At 41.6% G+C, this 18,545-nt stretch overlaps 2 protein-coding genes across 2 annotated transcripts; both read right to left on the reverse strand.

The window, feature by feature from the left end:
* Positions 1–1,290: 1,290 nt before the first annotated feature.
* znf470 (zinc finger protein 470) lies at positions 1,291–4,952 on the reverse strand. Its single transcript, NM_001114226.1, is given in 2 exon segments — positions 1,291–3,230; positions 4,891–4,952. A coding segment is annotated over 1 exon segment (1,317 nt). The 5' UTR covers positions 3,118–3,230; positions 4,891–4,952; the 3' UTR covers positions 1,291–1,800.
* A 7,276-nt stretch (positions 4,953–12,228) lies between these two features.
* Positions 12,229–14,564, reverse strand: znf33b (zinc finger protein 33B). The gene is given in 4 exon segments (NM_001016882.2): positions 12,229–13,182; positions 13,267–13,339; positions 13,342–13,575; positions 14,509–14,564. Coding segments are annotated over 3 exon segments (744 nt in total). The 5' UTR covers positions 13,382–13,575; positions 14,509–14,564; the 3' UTR covers positions 12,229–12,551.
* Between the last annotated feature and the right edge of the window lie 3,981 nt (positions 14,565–18,545).

Here is an 18,545-nt window from a genome sequence, read left to right on the forward strand (position 1 = left end):
CTTTCGGAATGGCTACGAAAAACTCAGGTTTTTCCGCAAAAATCGTATTGGTAACGAAAAAGTTGCGATACTTTTCCGAAAAAATCGCAAAATACCGATCATTACGAAAAAAACGCAATCGGACGCATTCGGCCCATTCGTGAGTAAGTAAATGGGCCCCTTAGACTTCCCCGCTTGCTGTCACTCGCATTAATGGCCGCCTCCACCTGTTCACTTTCTCCCACCAGTAGTGATGTTACTCGCTCCCACCTGCGACACTTCCCCTCCTCTCTCCTTCATCCAAGATGGCGCACCTTGTTAGTATTGTGTGTGTTCCACAGTGGAACGCCATAGTGTTATAGTCCTTCATTAGCATAGTCACATGTTTATCAAAGGCAGGTAATTAGCATGGGATAACGAGAGGGTGGAGCCTTAATTTGCCCCCTGGGGGGAAACTATGTAACACAATAAAGGTGCAGCCTCACTCCCTCAGGCACCTGTTTAACATGAATGTCCCACTGTCTGTGTGTGAGTTGGGCCTTTTCTCATTATTATTATTATTATTATCAGGTGAGAGTGCAAGTGCAGTCTAAGTGCAATGTCACACTGAGAGCACAGCCAGCAAGAGAGTCTGGGTTTTTCTGTTTTATTCTTTTCCTTTAGGAATCAGTCAGGTTTCGGGAGGTTTATACTCCTTTAGCCTCAATGAAACCCCCCCATGCACATGGCACATCCCGTGCACCTAAATACTCCCGGGTTTAGGGAATTACTGACAGATGGAGATACATATTTATCCGGGGGATCCCTTAGGCTTAACTGTTCTATGAGGTTTCTCCCCCTTTGATAAACCAAACTTTGGCTTGCTTAGCTTCCCACATAGCATAATCCTTATAGACTCGCGCATACACAAACCCAACTGAGGTGGCATCACATATTACAGTGTATGGGGGATCTAACTGTTTGTGTTCTGTAGCCCAATGACCAATCATATTGCTGTTGCAGATGAATGCTAATTATGATGATTTGTGTCTCTGCAGAAACAGGTTATAAACCATCTGTAAGTCCTTAGTGTGGGGTCTCAGTCCCTTCAGAGATTGATTCTCTTACGTTTCAACCAATAAACATCATGTCCTGTTCAACATTTAACAGAATTTGCTTTATTGCCAAGGTCAATCCGTAGGGTTATACTCACAGGTCTGAATGAGGTAGTATTAGTAGGCAATGTGATCAGTTACAATCAATGGCAGAGACAGTAATGAGACACCCTGAGGAGATGGCTTGGTAGGTCCCCCAATAAACAGACAGACAATCTACATTAACACTCTTCTTTATTGTAATAAACGTTGCTAATTGGTAGAAAACAGGAAACTGAGTATAAAGCTTATGTCAATATGAGATTTATCCATAAACAGCCAATACCAAAAGGTTAATGAGATTCAAAGGAATCGCGAGACACATCAAAATATTGCATCGCTTTCAATTAGTAATATATTGGTAAAAATGAATCCCAAAGTGTGTTGGGTTTGGTGTTGCACAATTATCTATGAGCAGAGGAGAACCCAGCGCCAATGCTTGTTGGAGGGCATTTACCTTTATATATAATTCAGTTGGAACGCTGATTAGTAATGTTGGAATGGGAGAGACTGTTGGAGAAATAAGTGACTGCGTCTCTTCCCTTTATGTTCTGGTGAGGGAGATGAAACCTAATATTGGGGAAACTCCATTCCGTGCAAATAAAGGTTTCTCTCTCTTGTGGATAATCTGCTGGAGTCAGAGAGTTGGTAAGAGTCAATTTGTTCCCTCATCCTGGGCATGTGTGGATTATATGATGTCTCTGAAGGTTGGACCCACACTCAGTGCAAGTGTAAGGTTTCTCCCCTGTATGAGTTGTGTGGTGGTTCCTAAGGTCTCTCTCATAACTTTTCCCACATTCTATACATGTGAAACATCTCTCTGGTGTGGAGAAGAAAGTCTGTCCTCTGCAGAGTAACTTTTCAAAGGTTTCTCCCCAGTGTGGATTCTGTGATGGTTGGTTAGGTTTCTCTTTAAACTAAAACTTTTCCCACATTCTGCACAAGCAAATGGTTTCTCTCCTGTGTGGATCACCCGATGACACTGAAGGCTGGACTTTTTAGAGAAACATTTACCACACTCTGTGCAAGTGAAAGGTTTCTCCCCTGTATGAGTTGTGTAGTGGTATTGAAGGCTGTCCTTACGGCTAAAGCTTTTCCCACATTCTGTGCAAGTGAATGGTTTCTCCCCTGTGTGGACTCTTTTGTGTAAGGAAAGCTTGTGATGTGCAGAGAAGCTTTTGTGACATTCTGTGCATGCGAATGGTTTAATTCCAGTGTGAATCCTCTGGTGTCTAACTAGATTGCTGTTTATAGTGAAGGATTTCCCACATTCTGTGCATGGATAAGGTTTCTCCCCTGTGTGAATCCTCTGGTGTATTTCAAGGTCTGTCTGTCGACTGCAGCTTTTCCCACATTCTGGGCAGGTAAAAGGTTTCTCCCCGGTGTGTTTTATCTTGTGTTCTTTAAGGCTTGCTTTATGCCTGAAACTTTCCCCACATTCTATGCAGGTAAAAGGTTTCTCCCCTGTATGAATTCTTTGGTGACTTTTCAGGCCTGACTTAACAGAGAAACATTTTCCACATTCTGTGCATGTGAATGATTTCTCCCCAGTGTGAACTCTCTGATGAATAACAAATTTCCTTTTTTCTGAAAATCCTTTCCCACATTCTGTGCATGTGAATGGCTTCTCCCCGGTGTGAACAGTCTGGTGAATAATAAGGTAGTTTTTTTCTGCAAATCTTTTCCCACATTCTGTGCACATGAATGGTTTCTCTCCTGTGTGAACTCTCTGGTGAACAACAAGTCCGTATTTTTTTGAGAAACTTTTCCCACATTCAGTGCACATGAATGGTTTCTCCCCGGTGTGAACTCTCTGGTGAATAATAAGTTTGCTTTTTTCTGTGAATCTTTTTCCACACTCTGTGCACATGAATGGTTTCTCCCCTGTGTGAACTCTCTGGTGAATAATAAGACTGCCTTTGCTCGAGTATCTTTTCCCACATTCTGGGCATTTGAAACGTTTTATTACTGAGGGAAGTTCCTTCTGGGAGTTGGGAATGCTCATTGCACTTTCTTTCCAATGTGCAGATTTTCTGTTGCTGTTGAAGTTCAAAGGTTTAATGGCCTCTTGTCTTTATTTAAACACAGAATCCTTGGCTTCTGGGGCTTCTGAAGAGTCTGTATTTCATACAAATATGTAAAAAGGAAGAGTCATTCAGAATGTGATCAATAATAGAAATGTACAGTCAGTCAAGAAACAAGAGATTTGCATTGGTTTTTGTATTTGCCCTTTTGTTTTTTATTTATTAGTTTCTCCTAATTCCTGCCCTACTCTATGGCATTAAAGGGGCGCTCGTACATAACTGTTAGTCTGATGTAGGCATTTATTATCTAAGAGTGTTTGTAATTTGAACAAATTCTTACCTAATTATTCTTACTATTAATATGATACAGACATAGATATTCTGAGACAATTTGCAATTGGTTTCTATTTTGTATTTTTTGTAGTTTTTCAGTTATTAAGTGTTTTAATCAGCAGCTCTCCAGTATGGAATGTTAGTAACTATCTGGTTTACCTTAGCAACCAGGCAGTGGGTTAAATGAAAGGCTGGAATATGAATAGGAGAGGGGCTGAATAGTAAGATAAATAATAAAAAGTAACAACATTAATATATTTGTAAGTGCACAGAGCAGTAGGTTTTGGCTGTCGGGGTCAATGACCCCCATTTGAAAGCTGGAAAGTGTGTAAGGCAAATAGTGAAAACTATAAATAATAAATAATAAAGACCAACTGTAAAGTTGCCAGGAACAGGACATTCTATAACATAGTAAGGTGACCCGCCCCTTTAACTAAACTATACCCTGTTACTAACTGAACCCAGAATAAAGGCAGTACTGAAATAATTACTGAAAAGTGCAAAACATTAAAGTGGACCTGTCACCCAGACATGACAATCTGTATAATAAAAGTCCTGTTCAAATTAAACATGAAACCCAAATTCATTTTTATACTAACACATCCAAACCCATTATAAAGGCATTTAAAAATCACAGCTGTCAATCATATATTGCTTGCCCCGCCTCTATGCCTTAGGCAGCCAATAACTTTAGCTTTCCATTCAGCACTTCCTAGATGTCACTGCACTCCTCACTTTCCCCTCCCTCCTCATCATCTAATTGTGTAGCCAGGGCCTGGGCAACTGCTCCCCCATTCTGGCACATAAACAAGATTTTGGCATGATGCAAAGCTTGCCTTAATAATAGTGCCCACAAGATGGCGCCTGCCTGCTTGCTTTGACTGAGTAATTCCAAGACAGAAGGAAACAAGTTTTTTATTATTTATATAGTGTAAGTGAAGTTTATTTTGCTCAACTAACAATATAGAAAATAATTTAGACTTATTTCTTAGGGTGACAGGTCCCCTTTAATCAATAAATATTGTAAAGACGAACTGAGAGCACATACCTTCTAGGGAAGATATAACAGCATTATTCTTACAGATAATAATTACTGAAATAATCATGAAAAAGGGCAAAACACCAGTTACAGAAACCACATAAATATCACAAAGACAAACCCACAATGACAAACGGAGAGCAGATCCCAGGGGCCCCAAGCCCCCCAGTAAGTGCAATACAGCATTAAACAAAGGGAGCCCGCGCCCCAATAAATCCCCCCAACATGAATAAATGAGCCATAAGCACAGTATGACATAAGGGCACAAAAGCAATAAGTGAGCAGTATGAGAGGCAAACAAATAGGCAAATCAGTAGCCACAAGCTGAGCCCAGTGGCACAGAATTCAGGGATCAGTGCCAAGGAAACACTGATATAGTTACCTGTCCTTGGGCAGAGTCTCCTCATTAGCCTGCAGAGCCCCTGTACCCTGTACCCACACGTCTCTTCCCCAAACTAACTCAGCTCTCATTCCCGCAGCTTTTTAGCCCATTTTGGATCCCACCCCCTATGGGCGGGGCCTTTGTTTGGGGGAAAAGGTTCCTCCCACAATATGGAAAGGAAGGCTGATGGGTTCCTGTACTCTAACGCCCTTCATTAGCATAGTCACATGTTTATCAAAGGCAGGTAATTAGCATGGGATAACGAGAGGGTGGAGCCTTAATTTGCCCCCTGGGGGGAAACTATGTAACACAATAAAGGGGCAGCCTCACTCCCTCAGGCACCTGTTTAACATGAATGTCCCACTGTCTGTGTGTGAGTTGGGCCTTTTCTCATTATTATTATCAGGTGAGAGTGCAAATGCAGTCTAATAATATTCTGGTAACTGTCTCGCCAAAGAGATCAAGAAATGGAACTGGGAATTCCTTCCATGTAACCCCTTGTATCCCTGTTATAAACACAGAAAGGGGTCATTACAATGACAATACCCATGTTCTGCCCTCACCCCGTGTTCCCCTGAGGCAGTGAGTAGCCGGACATACAGCTAAACCTTCCCACACTCCAATAAAGAGACAAAGGGTAAAATCTGTAGAAACACAGTTTATCGATTAGCTTCAAAAATTCATTATTGCTGAACACCTGGGGGACAGGACCCAGGCTGTGTGATATTATGATACCTTAACAAATTGGTGGTTGCCTTATGTGGATATGATTTCCCACCCTGCGAATATTTATGAATTCTCCTATCATATGCAATAAATGAGAATAATGTCGTGGAATTCATCCCTAATGAATTGTCTCCCTTATTAAGTTTGGTTGTAAATAGATGAATTACTTAAGCACAAGCGCTCCTGAGAGTGGAATCAGTATATGTGGAGCTATTTATTTAATTTCGCTGTATCCCAAATGAACTGTGAGAAATAATTTAATAATGGGGATTGAAATAGTGTAATTATAAATACTGAAATTATCCGCACTCATTATAAATGAATTGTTTTTAATAAATCATTGATTTTTCGGAGTTTTGGTGGATCCTAATTTTAGATTGATTATCTTTTTAACTTAATGAAATTAAAGGTTATATTTTAATGCCAAAGGCACCAAATGAAGGTCTCTCCTTTTTGTATATATAAAATCTGTAGAACTTTACTGGGTGATTGTGGAAATAAGTGGTAAAACTGTAATACAAGGAGATAAAGCACAATGAATATATGGGGAATACACTAACACAAAAACAACTGCAACATACAAATCATTTCTGGATCTGATTATATGCCGCAGTGTCTCTGAGGAGCTGGCAGCTTTTTAATGCTGGCTCAGTCCAGTTTTTATAACCATAATGCTTACAAGCGATGTTACCATGGGGAGAAGATGGGTGGGGTGTGCTTCTTCCACAGCATGATCTACTAAATGGAGTCTGTACTCCCACAAAGCATTGCAAAGCGTAACATGCCAGGAAGTATGGTGGTTCCATAGGTTATAGGTCACAGAAAATGAATAGCTGCATTTGCAGCAAACAGCCAGCAGAGGGAGTTAACTGCTAATGAGCAACAATAAACAGCAAAATGATGGAAGCTGTGCTGGAGACATGACACTCCCCGTCTGGTATCTATAAATGCCACCATTTCATTCCTGAGGAGATAACAACAAGGTCAGATCAGATTCCCTTTTCTCTGTAATAATAAAACAGTACCTGTACTTGATCCCAACTAAGATATAATTACCCCTTATTGGGGCAGAACAGCCCTATTGGGTTTATTTCATGGTTAAATGATTCTCTTTTCTCTGTAATAATAAAACAGTACCTGTACTTGATCCCAACTAAGATATAATTACCCCTTATTGGGGGCAGAAGAGCCCTATTGGGTTTATTTAATGGTTAAATGATTCCCTTTTCTCTGTAATAATAAAACAGTACCTGTACTTGATCCCAACTAAGATATAATTACCCCTTATTGGGGCAGAACAGCCCTATTGGGTTTATTTCATGGTTAAATGATTCCCTTTTCTCTGTAATAATAAAACAGTACTTGTACTTGATCCCAACTAAGATATAATTACCCCTTATTGGGGCAGAACAGCCCTATTGGGTTTATTTCATGGTTAAATGATTCCCTTTTCTCAGTAATAATAAAACAGTACCTGTACTTGATCCCAACTAAGATATAATTACCCCTTATTGGGGCAGAACAGCCCTATTGGGTTTATTTCATGGTTAAATGATTCCCTTTTCTCTGTAATAATAAAACAGTACCTGTACTTGATCCCAACTAAGATATAATTACCCCTTATTGGGGACAGAACAGCCCCATTGGGTTTATTTAATGGTTAAATGATTCCCTTTTCTCTGTAATAATAAAACAGTACCTGTACTTGATCCCAACTAAGATATAATTACCCCTTATTGGGGGCAGAACAGCCCTATTGGGTTTATTTAATGGTTAAATGATTCCCTTTTCTCTGTAATAATAAAACAGTACCTGTACTTGATCCCAACTAAGATATAATTACCCCTTATTGGGGCAGAACAGCCCTATTGGGTTTATTTCATTGTTTTATGATTCCCTTTTCTCTGTAATAATAAAACAGTACCTGTACTTGATCCCAACTAAGATATAATTACCCCTTATTGGGGGCAGAACAGCCCCATTGGGTTTATTTAATGGTTAAATGATTCCCTTTTCTCTGTAATAATAAAAAAGTACCTGTACTTGATCCCAACTAAGATATAATTACCCCTTATTGGGGCAGAACAGCCCTATTGGGTTTATTTCATTGTTTTATGATTCCCTTTTCTCTGTAATAATAAAACAGTACCTGTACTTGATCCCAACTAAGATATAATTACCCCTTATTGGGGGCAGAACAGCCCCATTGGGTTTATTTAATGGTTAAATGATTCCCTTTTCTCTGTAATAATAAAAAAGTACCTGTACTTGATCCCAACTAAGATATAATTACCCCTTATTGGGGCAGAACAGCCCTATTGGGTTTATTTCATTGTTTTATGATTCCCTTTTCTCTGTAATAATAAAACAGTACCTGTACTTGATCCCAACTAAGATATAATTACCCCTTATTGGGGCAGAACAGCCCTATTGGGTTTATTTCATGGTTAAATGATTCCCTTTTCTCTGTAATAATAAAACAGTACCTGTACTTGATCCCAACTAAGATATAATTACCCCTTATTGGGGCAGAACAGCCCTATTGGGTTTATTTCATGGTTAAATGATTCCCTTTTCTCTGTAATAATAAAACAGTACCTGTACTTGATCCCAACTAAGATATAATTACCCCTTATTGGGGCAGAAGAATCCTATTGGGTTTAATTAATGTTTTATTGATTGTCTAGTTGATTTAAGGTAGGAGATCCAAATTACAGAAAGACCCCTTATCCGGAATTCACTTGGTCCCAGCATTCTGGATAACGGGTCCCATACCTTTATTATATTCTAAAGAAATCTCCACATGGTATTAGTGAGCTCACTATAAAACACGGGTTTGCAAACACATTTATATCTGTACATTTGTGCACAAGTGACAATCGTCAAAGTATTATTGAATTATTATTGTTGTGTTTATTTTGCTTTATATGCCTGAGTGACTAAATCATTGTGTAGCCCAGCTGGTTTCCTTGAAAGTAAGCCTATTTTCCTGCTTTATGTGGATTTTCACTGTTGATATAAGGACTGCAGCAGTATTTATAGTAATAGGAATGAAGGGACTACAGAGAATTTTAGGTGTTTATTTACTTTGTTGTTAGAACTTAACTGCTAGTGCGGTTTACATTACATTGCACTGTTATTGCTATTTCTGCCTGTTCATACTTTCTGCATTTATCTGCATTTAATTTTTCTAACTCATTTTCAGCCCAGTTCCTGTGTAATAAATCTGGAGTTACTTCCTGTTTGTGTTGGTATTTACTGGGAATCTTTGGGGTGTCACCACAGTCACAACTACAGTACACCAAGCCATACCCTAGGGTGGGCTACAATTGTTACACTTCTGGTTCCTATAAGGACACAAATGGCGCCACACAACAGATATTGCCAGACACGTTCCACTGATGGATGTGGGGCTCTTATTTTCCAGGAAATTTAAACATTTCACAGTTGAAACTTTAGGCTAAATGAATATGATAAGGATAGATTTTAGTAAAAGATATTTATTTTATGGGCCTAAAGAAATATTAGCTAAGAATCTGCCCTGAGACAGACCCCCCACTGTAGCACAGGGAGGGTAATTTAGTTCCCTTGTTGGTTCATTTGGCCCTGTCTGGCTCCTCCCACCTCCCAGCCCCCTAGCCAGACAGTCTGTCTTCAGTGTCCTTTAGGGGGTATTAGTGAATTACCCCCCTACTGTGAGGGGTTTCCCTCAAATGTGGATTCCAAACAGACTTTCTAAACTGAAAGCTTAACCCTTTACTGCTCCAACATGACAATATGTCTTTTGTCTGTCGTGTAACTATCGTGTATCTGTTTGGGTCTGGAACCCACAGAACTCTAATGTTTACTGAACCAGACCTATTCTAACTCCAAATCTACATGGAAAAGAATAATAATTAGAAAGACTGCAAATAACTGCCTCTACATAGATTATATTAAGTCATGTTGGTCTTTTCTGTTGAGACCTGCTTTACTGGTTTACATTTTGCTTTGTGTAATTCTATTTCTCATACTTCATTAACACAACTGTGCCACGAGGTGCAGTAACAGTTAATGATTGCAGGGAGCTAAGGGGCAAATATAAGCAAAGTTACTGTACTGGGCCATATTGTACAGTGTTTAATCCCACCTGGGAGTGAGGTGAATGTTACGTGGTGCCATTTCCATCCTTTTCCCATATTTAGCATTTTGACATATCAACCAAATGGGGGTCATTGCACAGCCGCAACATAAAGTAACCTGACAAAGTGCCCCCCATGAATATACACGGGCAATTAATTTGCACATAAATGGAGATGTTTGGTTTCAAAGACTTGTGTTTGGAATGAGCAGGACAGCTAAATATCTACCTGAAACCTCATGTTCTGCAACTGGACTACAAGGGAACCATGTCTGCAACCAGCGATGAGAGCAGTAGCACAGGGGGGCGCCAAGTGGGCCGGGTAATGCAGGGCAGTCTAACAGAGACTGTGTATATTTTCTTTGGCTCAAAGGCCTCAAGTGAAATCCGATGGCTGCAACCGATCCTTTCCAGCAACATTTACATGATGCAGATCCAACAGACTTTGTATCCAGAGCAGGTCTGCCCCATGGATATTGTCTCTATACTCAAGGCCCAGAGAGCAGCAAATCAGTAATTGTGCCAATTGGGAAACTGGTGGATAAGGTTATGAATGTGCATAGCCCTATGCGGTTATATGTCATAATCCCACAAATAACAAGCTTCACCTCACACAAACACAGTACCATCCATTATCCCTACGAACCATTTGTTTCTCTAACTTTGTAACATGATGGAGCCGGGGCTTTAGAAATGGATTTAGACACAAGGGGGGAATTCACAAAAGTGCTGATATTGAGACAAAACAAAAGTGGAGACAGATTTACCCGCAGGATTTTGCATTTCATATGCCTTTTGTCATTTCCTGAGGGGTAATTTCAGTTGCCCAGGGAAACTATACATCATTTTTTTCAGGACAATCTGGGCTTTCTAATGTTTTCTATATTTCTGTGTAATTCCCCTTCTGTAACAAGATTTAATGGTCTAAATACCGTCTTCTCTAGCCCCTACTCATTACTGGGCAGCAGCAATCCGGCCCCCACACCAACAAGCCCGGTGATAAGGGGCCCAACCGGACTAGGGCCCAGTGGGTTTTTATCCAGCACCCTGTTGGGCCAGTCCAACCCTGTACCCCAATATCCCAGTTTGGGTGCCAGTGTGTAGGTGCTGTTTGCTGATCCCCAAGATGGCTGCTGGGAACAGGTGGGGCCAATGCTGTCGGGCAGCTCTGTAGTTCTGCCCCTGCTATGGGGGCGCAGATAAGTTGGGGCAAATGTCAGTGAAGGGATTAAAGAGGGGGCGCTTCTGCTTAAACTAATAATTTGCCTGGGAGGCTTTACTTTTCCTTTTAATAAAAATGTTTACAACATATTCACTCAAAATGTTATTATTGCCTCACTGATTCAGCTAAATCTCCCATAACCGTGCAAATGTGAGGGAAAAACTTTTTATATATAAGATATAAATTCTATTTTTTTTTAATCAGTGTTTTACTTGTTTATAAAATGTTAATGAGGCTTTTTGCCCCTATTGTTCCAGGGTGCGACAGAAACTTGCCCCCTAACAATAGGCTGCTAATCCCCATTAATATGTTACTGACCCCCCAATGGGGCCCCCACCTTAGGTGTGAAATGGAGACGGGGTGAAACCAAACAAAACAGAAGAGCTTAGAATTGGTCTGACAGTTACACTGAGCTTCACTCCATTTTGAAAATGTCGGGGGAAAATGTCGGGAAAAAATGTCGTTAAAACGTTGTATAAATGTTGTTTAAACGACAAATTCACAAAAGTGTCTGTAAACTGTCTTTCTTTCACCAAAAACGGAAAAGTGGCGGATGAGTCGGAATTTAGGCGGATTTCTGTTTGTGAATCTGGAGAAAGTGTTTTCCCACCAGTTTTACTCTAAAAAAGGGCTCCCTCCACTTTTGTGAAATCCCCCCAAGCAGCTTTTGCTAATAAATGTATATTTTTGATTGAACTCTCTCTTTTATTAAAGAACCTTCTCTCCGTTGAAAGAATAGTTTGCCACATTCTCTCAGGTCCCTGTCTGGGTTTCACATGAGGGGTGGGCGTGTCCTAACGGTCCCTGCCAGAAGCACAGTAGGAGGGGGAGAGCCAATCACAGCCCTGCAGTCACACAAGCACAGACAGGCTTCAGTTCCCTATCAGGTCAGCCTAGCTGCTGATTGGTTCTTATCCTACAGTGCCGCCGCCCCCCTGCACAGCCTGGGAAAGGAGGCAGCAGGAAGTGGAACAGATGGGCGGGGCTAGTGAGGTTTGGGGGAATTTCTCAATAAATCAGTCTGAAACACAACATTTTTTAAGCACAATCCTTCTCTATTTAGATGAGTACAAGTCATTAGCACAATATTGTTTTCCACATAATATTTCCCCTTTAAGTTGGCACTCAGCCCTAGATATTCCCACGGCATCAAAACCATTTTTTATTTAGGAAATTTCCCATGGAAAAGGTGTAATTGCCCTTAAGCACATAGAGAATGCACCAAACTCTAAGAAGCACTAAAATAAACATAAAACGAGGAATAAACAACTGAAATATTGCATTACATTTATTGAGGAATATATTTTTAAATACAAATAACCCCATAGTGTTTGGGTTGGTACCTACAGATATGATTGGCAGCTCCAATGGCCAATAGGCAATGTTGGAATGGGAGAATGGAGAATATGGAGGAGAAATCAGTGACTGTATCTCTTCCCCTGTATGAATGTTCTGGGGGAGGAGATGAAACCTTCTATTGGGGAAACCCCATTCTGTGCAAGTGAATGGTTTCTCCCCGGTGGGGATGACGGTGTTGCTGGTTGGACTTTGCAGTATAAGGTTTCCCGAATTCCCTACACATGAAAGTTGCTCTCACACATGAGTTCTCTGGTGTTTGGTAAGGTTTCCCTTTAAAACAAAACGTCTCCCACAATCTGCACAAGCAAAGGGTTTCTCCCCTGTGTGAACCATGTAATGGCTGCTAAGCTTGGCCTTTGTGGTGAAACGTTTCCCACATTCTGTGCAAGAAAATGGTTTCTCCCCTGTGTGAATCTTGTAATGGCAGCTAAGCTTGGTCTTTGTGGTGAAACATTTCTCACATTCTGTGCAAGAAAATGGTTTCTCTCCTGTGTGAATTCTCTGGTGGCCTTGAAAGTTGCTCTTGTTGGAGAAGCTTTTCCCACATTCCATGCAGACAAATGGTTTTACCCCTGTATGAATCCTCTGGTGCTTGATAAGGCTACTCCTTTGATTGAAATGTTTATCACATTCTGTACATGCATAGGGTTTCTCCCCTGTATGAAGTCTCTGGTGATCTGTAAGGATATGCTTTACTCTAAAACTTTTCCCACATTCTGTGCACACGAATGGTTTCTCCCCCGTGTGAATTAATTGGTGTTCTGTAAGTTGTTGCTTTGTCCTGAAACTTTTCCCACATTCCGTGCACATGAATGGTTTCTCCCCTGTGTGTGATAATTGGTGTTCTGTAAGGTGTTGCTTTTGCCTGAAACTTTTCCCACATTCCGTGCACATGAATGGTTTCTCCCCTGTGTGTGATAATTGGTGTTCTGTAAGGTGTTGCTTTTGCCTGAAACTTTTCCCACATTCCGTGCACATGAATGGTTTCTCCCCAGTGTGGACTCTGTAATGAATAATAAGTGTTTTTTTTTCCGAGAACGTTTTCCCACATTCTGGGCATTCATGTTGTGCCACTGAGGGAAGTTCCATCTGGGAGTTGGGAATGCTCATTGCACTAAAGCTTTTTCTTAGTCGGATACAGATTTTTCTCTCCAATGTGTGGATTTCCTGGTGTTGGAGAAGTTGCACGGTCTAATGGCCTCTTGTCTTTATCCAAAGAATCAGAGAATTGTCAGCTTCTGGGGCTTCTGTGCCTCTTCTGTTTTTAAGTAAATAAGTAAAAGGGTAAGAAAAAAGAAAATTTTAGTCAATAATTTGGTTTTTTATTTTGCATTTTAGCCACTCAAGTATCTGTTACCCCAATGTTTCTATATATCTGTAACCTTGTTATGGGTTAAGGGGGCCCAGCCTGAAGGCCAGTTAGGGGGGGATTTGGGGTGAGTGCTTATTTGTGCCCTGGGTACCCCTGGAACTATAGCGGGGTGACTGTTACCCCAATGTTTCTATATATCTGTAACCTTGTTATGGGCTAAGGGGGCCCAGCCTGAAGGCCAGTTAGGGGGGATTTGGGGTGAGTGCTTATTTGTGCCCTGGGTACCCCTGGAACTATAGCGGGGTGACTGTTACCCCAATGTTTCTATATATCTGTAACCTTGTTATGGGCTAAGGGGGCCCAGCCTGAAGGCCAGTTAGGGGGGGATTTGGGGTGAGTGCTTATTTGTGCCCTGGGTACCCCTGGAACTATAGCGGGGTGACTGTTACCCCAATATTTCTATATATCTGTAACCTTGTTATGGGCTAAGGGGGCCCAGCCTGAAGGCCAGTTAGGGGGACATTTGGGGTGAATATTACAAATAATAAACAATAAAATAATCATGGAAAATGGCAAAACACCAGTTACAGAAACCACATAAATATCACAAAGACAAACCCACAATGACAAACGGAGAGCAGATCCCAGGGGCCCCAAGCCCCCCAGTAAGTGCAATACAGCATTAAACAAAGGGAGCCCGCGCCCCAATAAATCCCCCCAACATGAATAAATGAGCCATAAGCACAGTATGACATAAGGGCACAAAAGCAATAAGTGAGCAGTATGAGAGGCAAACAAATAGGCAAATCAGTAGCCACAAGCTGAGCCCAGTGGCACAGAATTCAGGGATCAGTGCCAAGGAAACACTGATATAGTTACCTGTCCTTGGGCAGAGTCTCCTCATTAGCCTGCAGAGCCCCTGTACCCTGTACCCACACGTCTCTTCCCCAAACTAACTCAGCTCTCATTCCCGCAGCTTTTTAGCCCATTTTGGATCCCACCCCCTATGGGCGGGGCCTTTGTTTGGGGGAAAAGGTTCCTCCCACAATATGGAAAGGAAGGCTGATGGGTTCCTGTACTCTAACGCCCTTCATTAGCATAGTCACATGTTTATCAAAGGCAGGTAATTAGCATGGGATAACGAGAGGGTGGAGCCTTAATTTGCCCCCTGGGGGGAAACTATAACTATTGAATAACCTTCAACTTGTATCTAGTATAAATAAATTTAAAGCAACTGGACTTGTTAAGTAATCATTGAAGACGTTTCACTACTCATCTGAGCAGCTTCTTCAGTTCAACTGACTGGTATGGGAAGCCCTCAGCATATATAGGGCCCGATTCACTAAAGTGCGGTAAAACGTGCGCTATTTTTAGTGTGCGCTAAAAATTTTACCGCGTCTTAATTTTGGCGACTTTTCGCACGATTCACAATAAGCATACTTGCGTTTTTTTACGCGCGGTATTTCATGCGATAGGTTTGTCGCGATAAATAGCGTGCGCGGTATTTTCAGCATGCAGGCTATCTATTGCATGCGCTAATTGTCGCGACAAACCTATCGCATGAAATACGCGACAATCGGCAACATAAAAATGGCGACATTTTGCCCTGGGAGAGCACAGAGTACTAAAGAGGTGCTGTATAAAAGTTTATTTGCCAAAAAACCCCCAAAAAACTATAAAAATCTAAGTAAGAAAAAAAAAGAAGTGTTAGAGATAATAAAATGGGCGGGGGGGCATTTAAGAATATTTAGCCAAATACTTAGGGGTCCGTTTGCTAAAGTGGCTTAAATTAAGTGGGAGATTTTAGACACAGAATAAATGGCAAATATGTTATGGGCACTTTATTAAACGGGGACAAATATAATATTGCAATTACTGTACAGCGCTGCGTACATAAGTAGCACTTTATAAATAAAAAATATACATACATACATACATACATTCTGGCAACAAAACATTGGATTGGCAGTTATCCCACTCGCCAGAAAATACGCTACGTACTAATTAGCGCAAGTTTTACTATTCAGCAAAATGGGCTAAAGGCAAAATTGTTGGCAGAATATTTGCAAACATTTAACCCATATAGCATATTGATGTGTTACTGATAAATGTAAGAGTGTAGGGGAAACTACATGAAAGTATAGAATTCCATATCAAGGAAGGAAAAATAATGATACATTACTCAGTTCAAAAGTAGAAAAATCTTAAATTTTACTATAATAAAAGCTTAAAATAAAAAAAAAGGGGGAAGGAAAAAAAACGTAGGGCTTGCTGCCCTTGAGTTCCTCAAAGTCCCTCCTCAGTTCAGCAACTTCCCCCCGGAGCTGGGCCAGCTCAGCCCTCATATTGTCCAGGTCCTCCTGCATGGAGCGACGTGATGGGCCTTCATCGGCAGGAGAACCTGGTGGCTGGCATCCGGAGGGCTGGGAGGGGAACCCAAGGGCCGGGGAAACTGGGGACAAACTGGGGGAGGAATAAAGGGGGGGTGTCCGGGGCCTTCATGGCCTCCTCGTCCTCCTGGGCCTCTGGGGCCTGGCTGGGTCCTGGGGCCTCGGGGGCCGGTGGTCGGGCCTCTGGGGCCAATTGTCCGGCCTTTGGGGCCAATTGTCGGGCCTCGGGGGCCGCTGGTCAGGCCGCTGGGGCCGGTAGAGACTGCTGGGCTGGTAGAGGCTGGAGGGCCTGGGGTTGTGCCTGGGGAGGAGGCACCAGCTGAAGTTCTGTGAAATAGTATTGCAAGATGTTATTTTGTGTAATATATTATATATATATACATTCATACACCATCATAAATAACGGGCCCCTCACAACAACATTTTTTGTTAGCCAGGACCCCCTAAAACATTCGTGGCCCTTCCCCAAATGACTCACACTATGGGCCGCTCCCTGCTGCTTCCCCCCTGCTTTAAACTTATTTATGCATATGTATTTGAAAATAGATGTGTATATATATATACAATAGGAAGTGCTGGGAAGCTGCACACCATAAGGAACAATAATACCCGGGTGCCTGGGGCAAAACCAAATCTAGACAGGCATGGGGTGACGGCACACACAGGATTTTGACAAGGAGTCACAAAGATGTGAAATAATATTCAGAGGTTTATTGTGACCAACGTTTCAGTTCCTCACTGGCATTATGGTTGAACGTGATGGACTTATGTCTTTTTTCAACCCAACTTACTATGTTACTATGTTACTTTCATCATCCCTGACATTTCTTACATTTGTACCTTTAGTTCAAATTACTTGCTAAATCTTTTACTGAACGTATACTGTAACAGCATAATAAAGTACAATAATTACCTTCTGCAATTTCAGCGACCAGTTCTGGGCTCCTGCGCTTCAGGTCGGACCACAGATGCCGGAGCTGGTGGGGGCCCACATCAAGGGCAAACCTGGTGAGCAAACCTTCTCTTAGCTCATCCAGGATTGCCCTCTTCCTCTAGTGGACCCCTAAGTCCCCCAGCGGTGGGTGGTCATATCCTGCATGCAGGAGCACGCTGATAATATAGCGCCTCTCCCCTGGTAGCAAGTCAGAAACCCCAGGCATGTCCTCTCAGTTTGGTGGCTGCAGGCTCAATGACACAAAATGGCCCCAAGTCGCACATGCCACAAAATGTCCGCAAGTCGCGAGATTACAAAATCGCGATAAAAAAAATCTGCAAAATATACATAGTAATGTATTTTGCGCGACAAAATATTCACCGCTACAGTACAGTACATTATCGCGACAAAATATTCACCGCTATAGTACTGTATATTAGTAGGGAAATTCCATACATGCCAAGACTTTAGTAAAATTGAGTAAAAAGACACAGACTGAATAAATAACACTGTAAGTCCATATTTTATTGGCAAAAAACTCATTTACTGTACTTTTCTATAATTTTTCGCCTGCCTGTAGTAGGAGTTAATTTTCGCATAGCCAAATGCGATATTTAGTGCGCAAAAGTTATAGTGAATCATGCGATCGTATTCTTTTCAGCGCGGAAATTAACGCTAATTATCACAACAAATTTAACGCAAAAAGCGTGCGATAATTTTTATTGCACTTTAGTGAATCAGGCCCATGTAACTCTTCCACTAATCCAATCCCAATGGCACTGTGTAACTCTTCCACTAATCCAATCACAATGGCACTTTGTAACTCTTCCACTAATCCAATCCCAATGGCACTGTGTAACTCTTCCACTAATCCAATCCCAATGGCACTGTGTAACTCTTCCACTAATCCAATCCCAATGGCACTGTGTAACTCTTCCACTAATCCAATCCCAATGGCACTGTGTAACTCTTCCACCAATCCAATCGCAATGGCACTGTGTAACTCTTCCACTAATCCAATCCCAATGGCACTGTGTAACTCTTCCACTAATCCAATCCCAATGGCACTGTGTAACTCTTCCACTAATCCAATCCCAATGGCACTGTGTAACTCTTCCACTAATCCAATCCCAATGGCACTGTGTAACTCTTCCACTAATCCAATCACAGTGGCACTGTGTAACTCTTCCACTAATCCAATCCCAATGGCACTGTGTAACTCTTCCACTAATCCAATCACAATGGCACTGTGTAACTCTTCCACTAATCCAATCACAATGGCACTGTGTAACTCTTCCACTAATCCAATCCCAATGGCACTGTGTAACTCTTCCACTAATCCAATCCCAATGGCACTGTGTAACTCTTCCACTAATCCAATCACAATGGCACTGTGTAACTCTTCCACTAATCCAATCCCAATGGCACTGTGTAACTCTTCCACTAATCCAATCCCAATGGCACTGTGTAACTCTTCCACTAATCCAATCACAATGGCACTGTGTAACTCTTCCACTAATCCAATCACAATGGCACTGTGTAACTCTTCCACTAATCCAATCACAATGGCACTGTGTAACTCTTCCACTAAT

This window comes from Xenopus tropicalis, chromosome 6, assembly GCF_000004195.4.
Source record: "Xenopus tropicalis strain Nigerian chromosome 6, UCB_Xtro_10.0, whole genome shotgun sequence".
In the NCBI taxonomy this organism is placed as follows: domain Eukaryota; kingdom Metazoa; phylum Chordata; class Amphibia; order Anura; family Pipidae; genus Xenopus; species Xenopus tropicalis.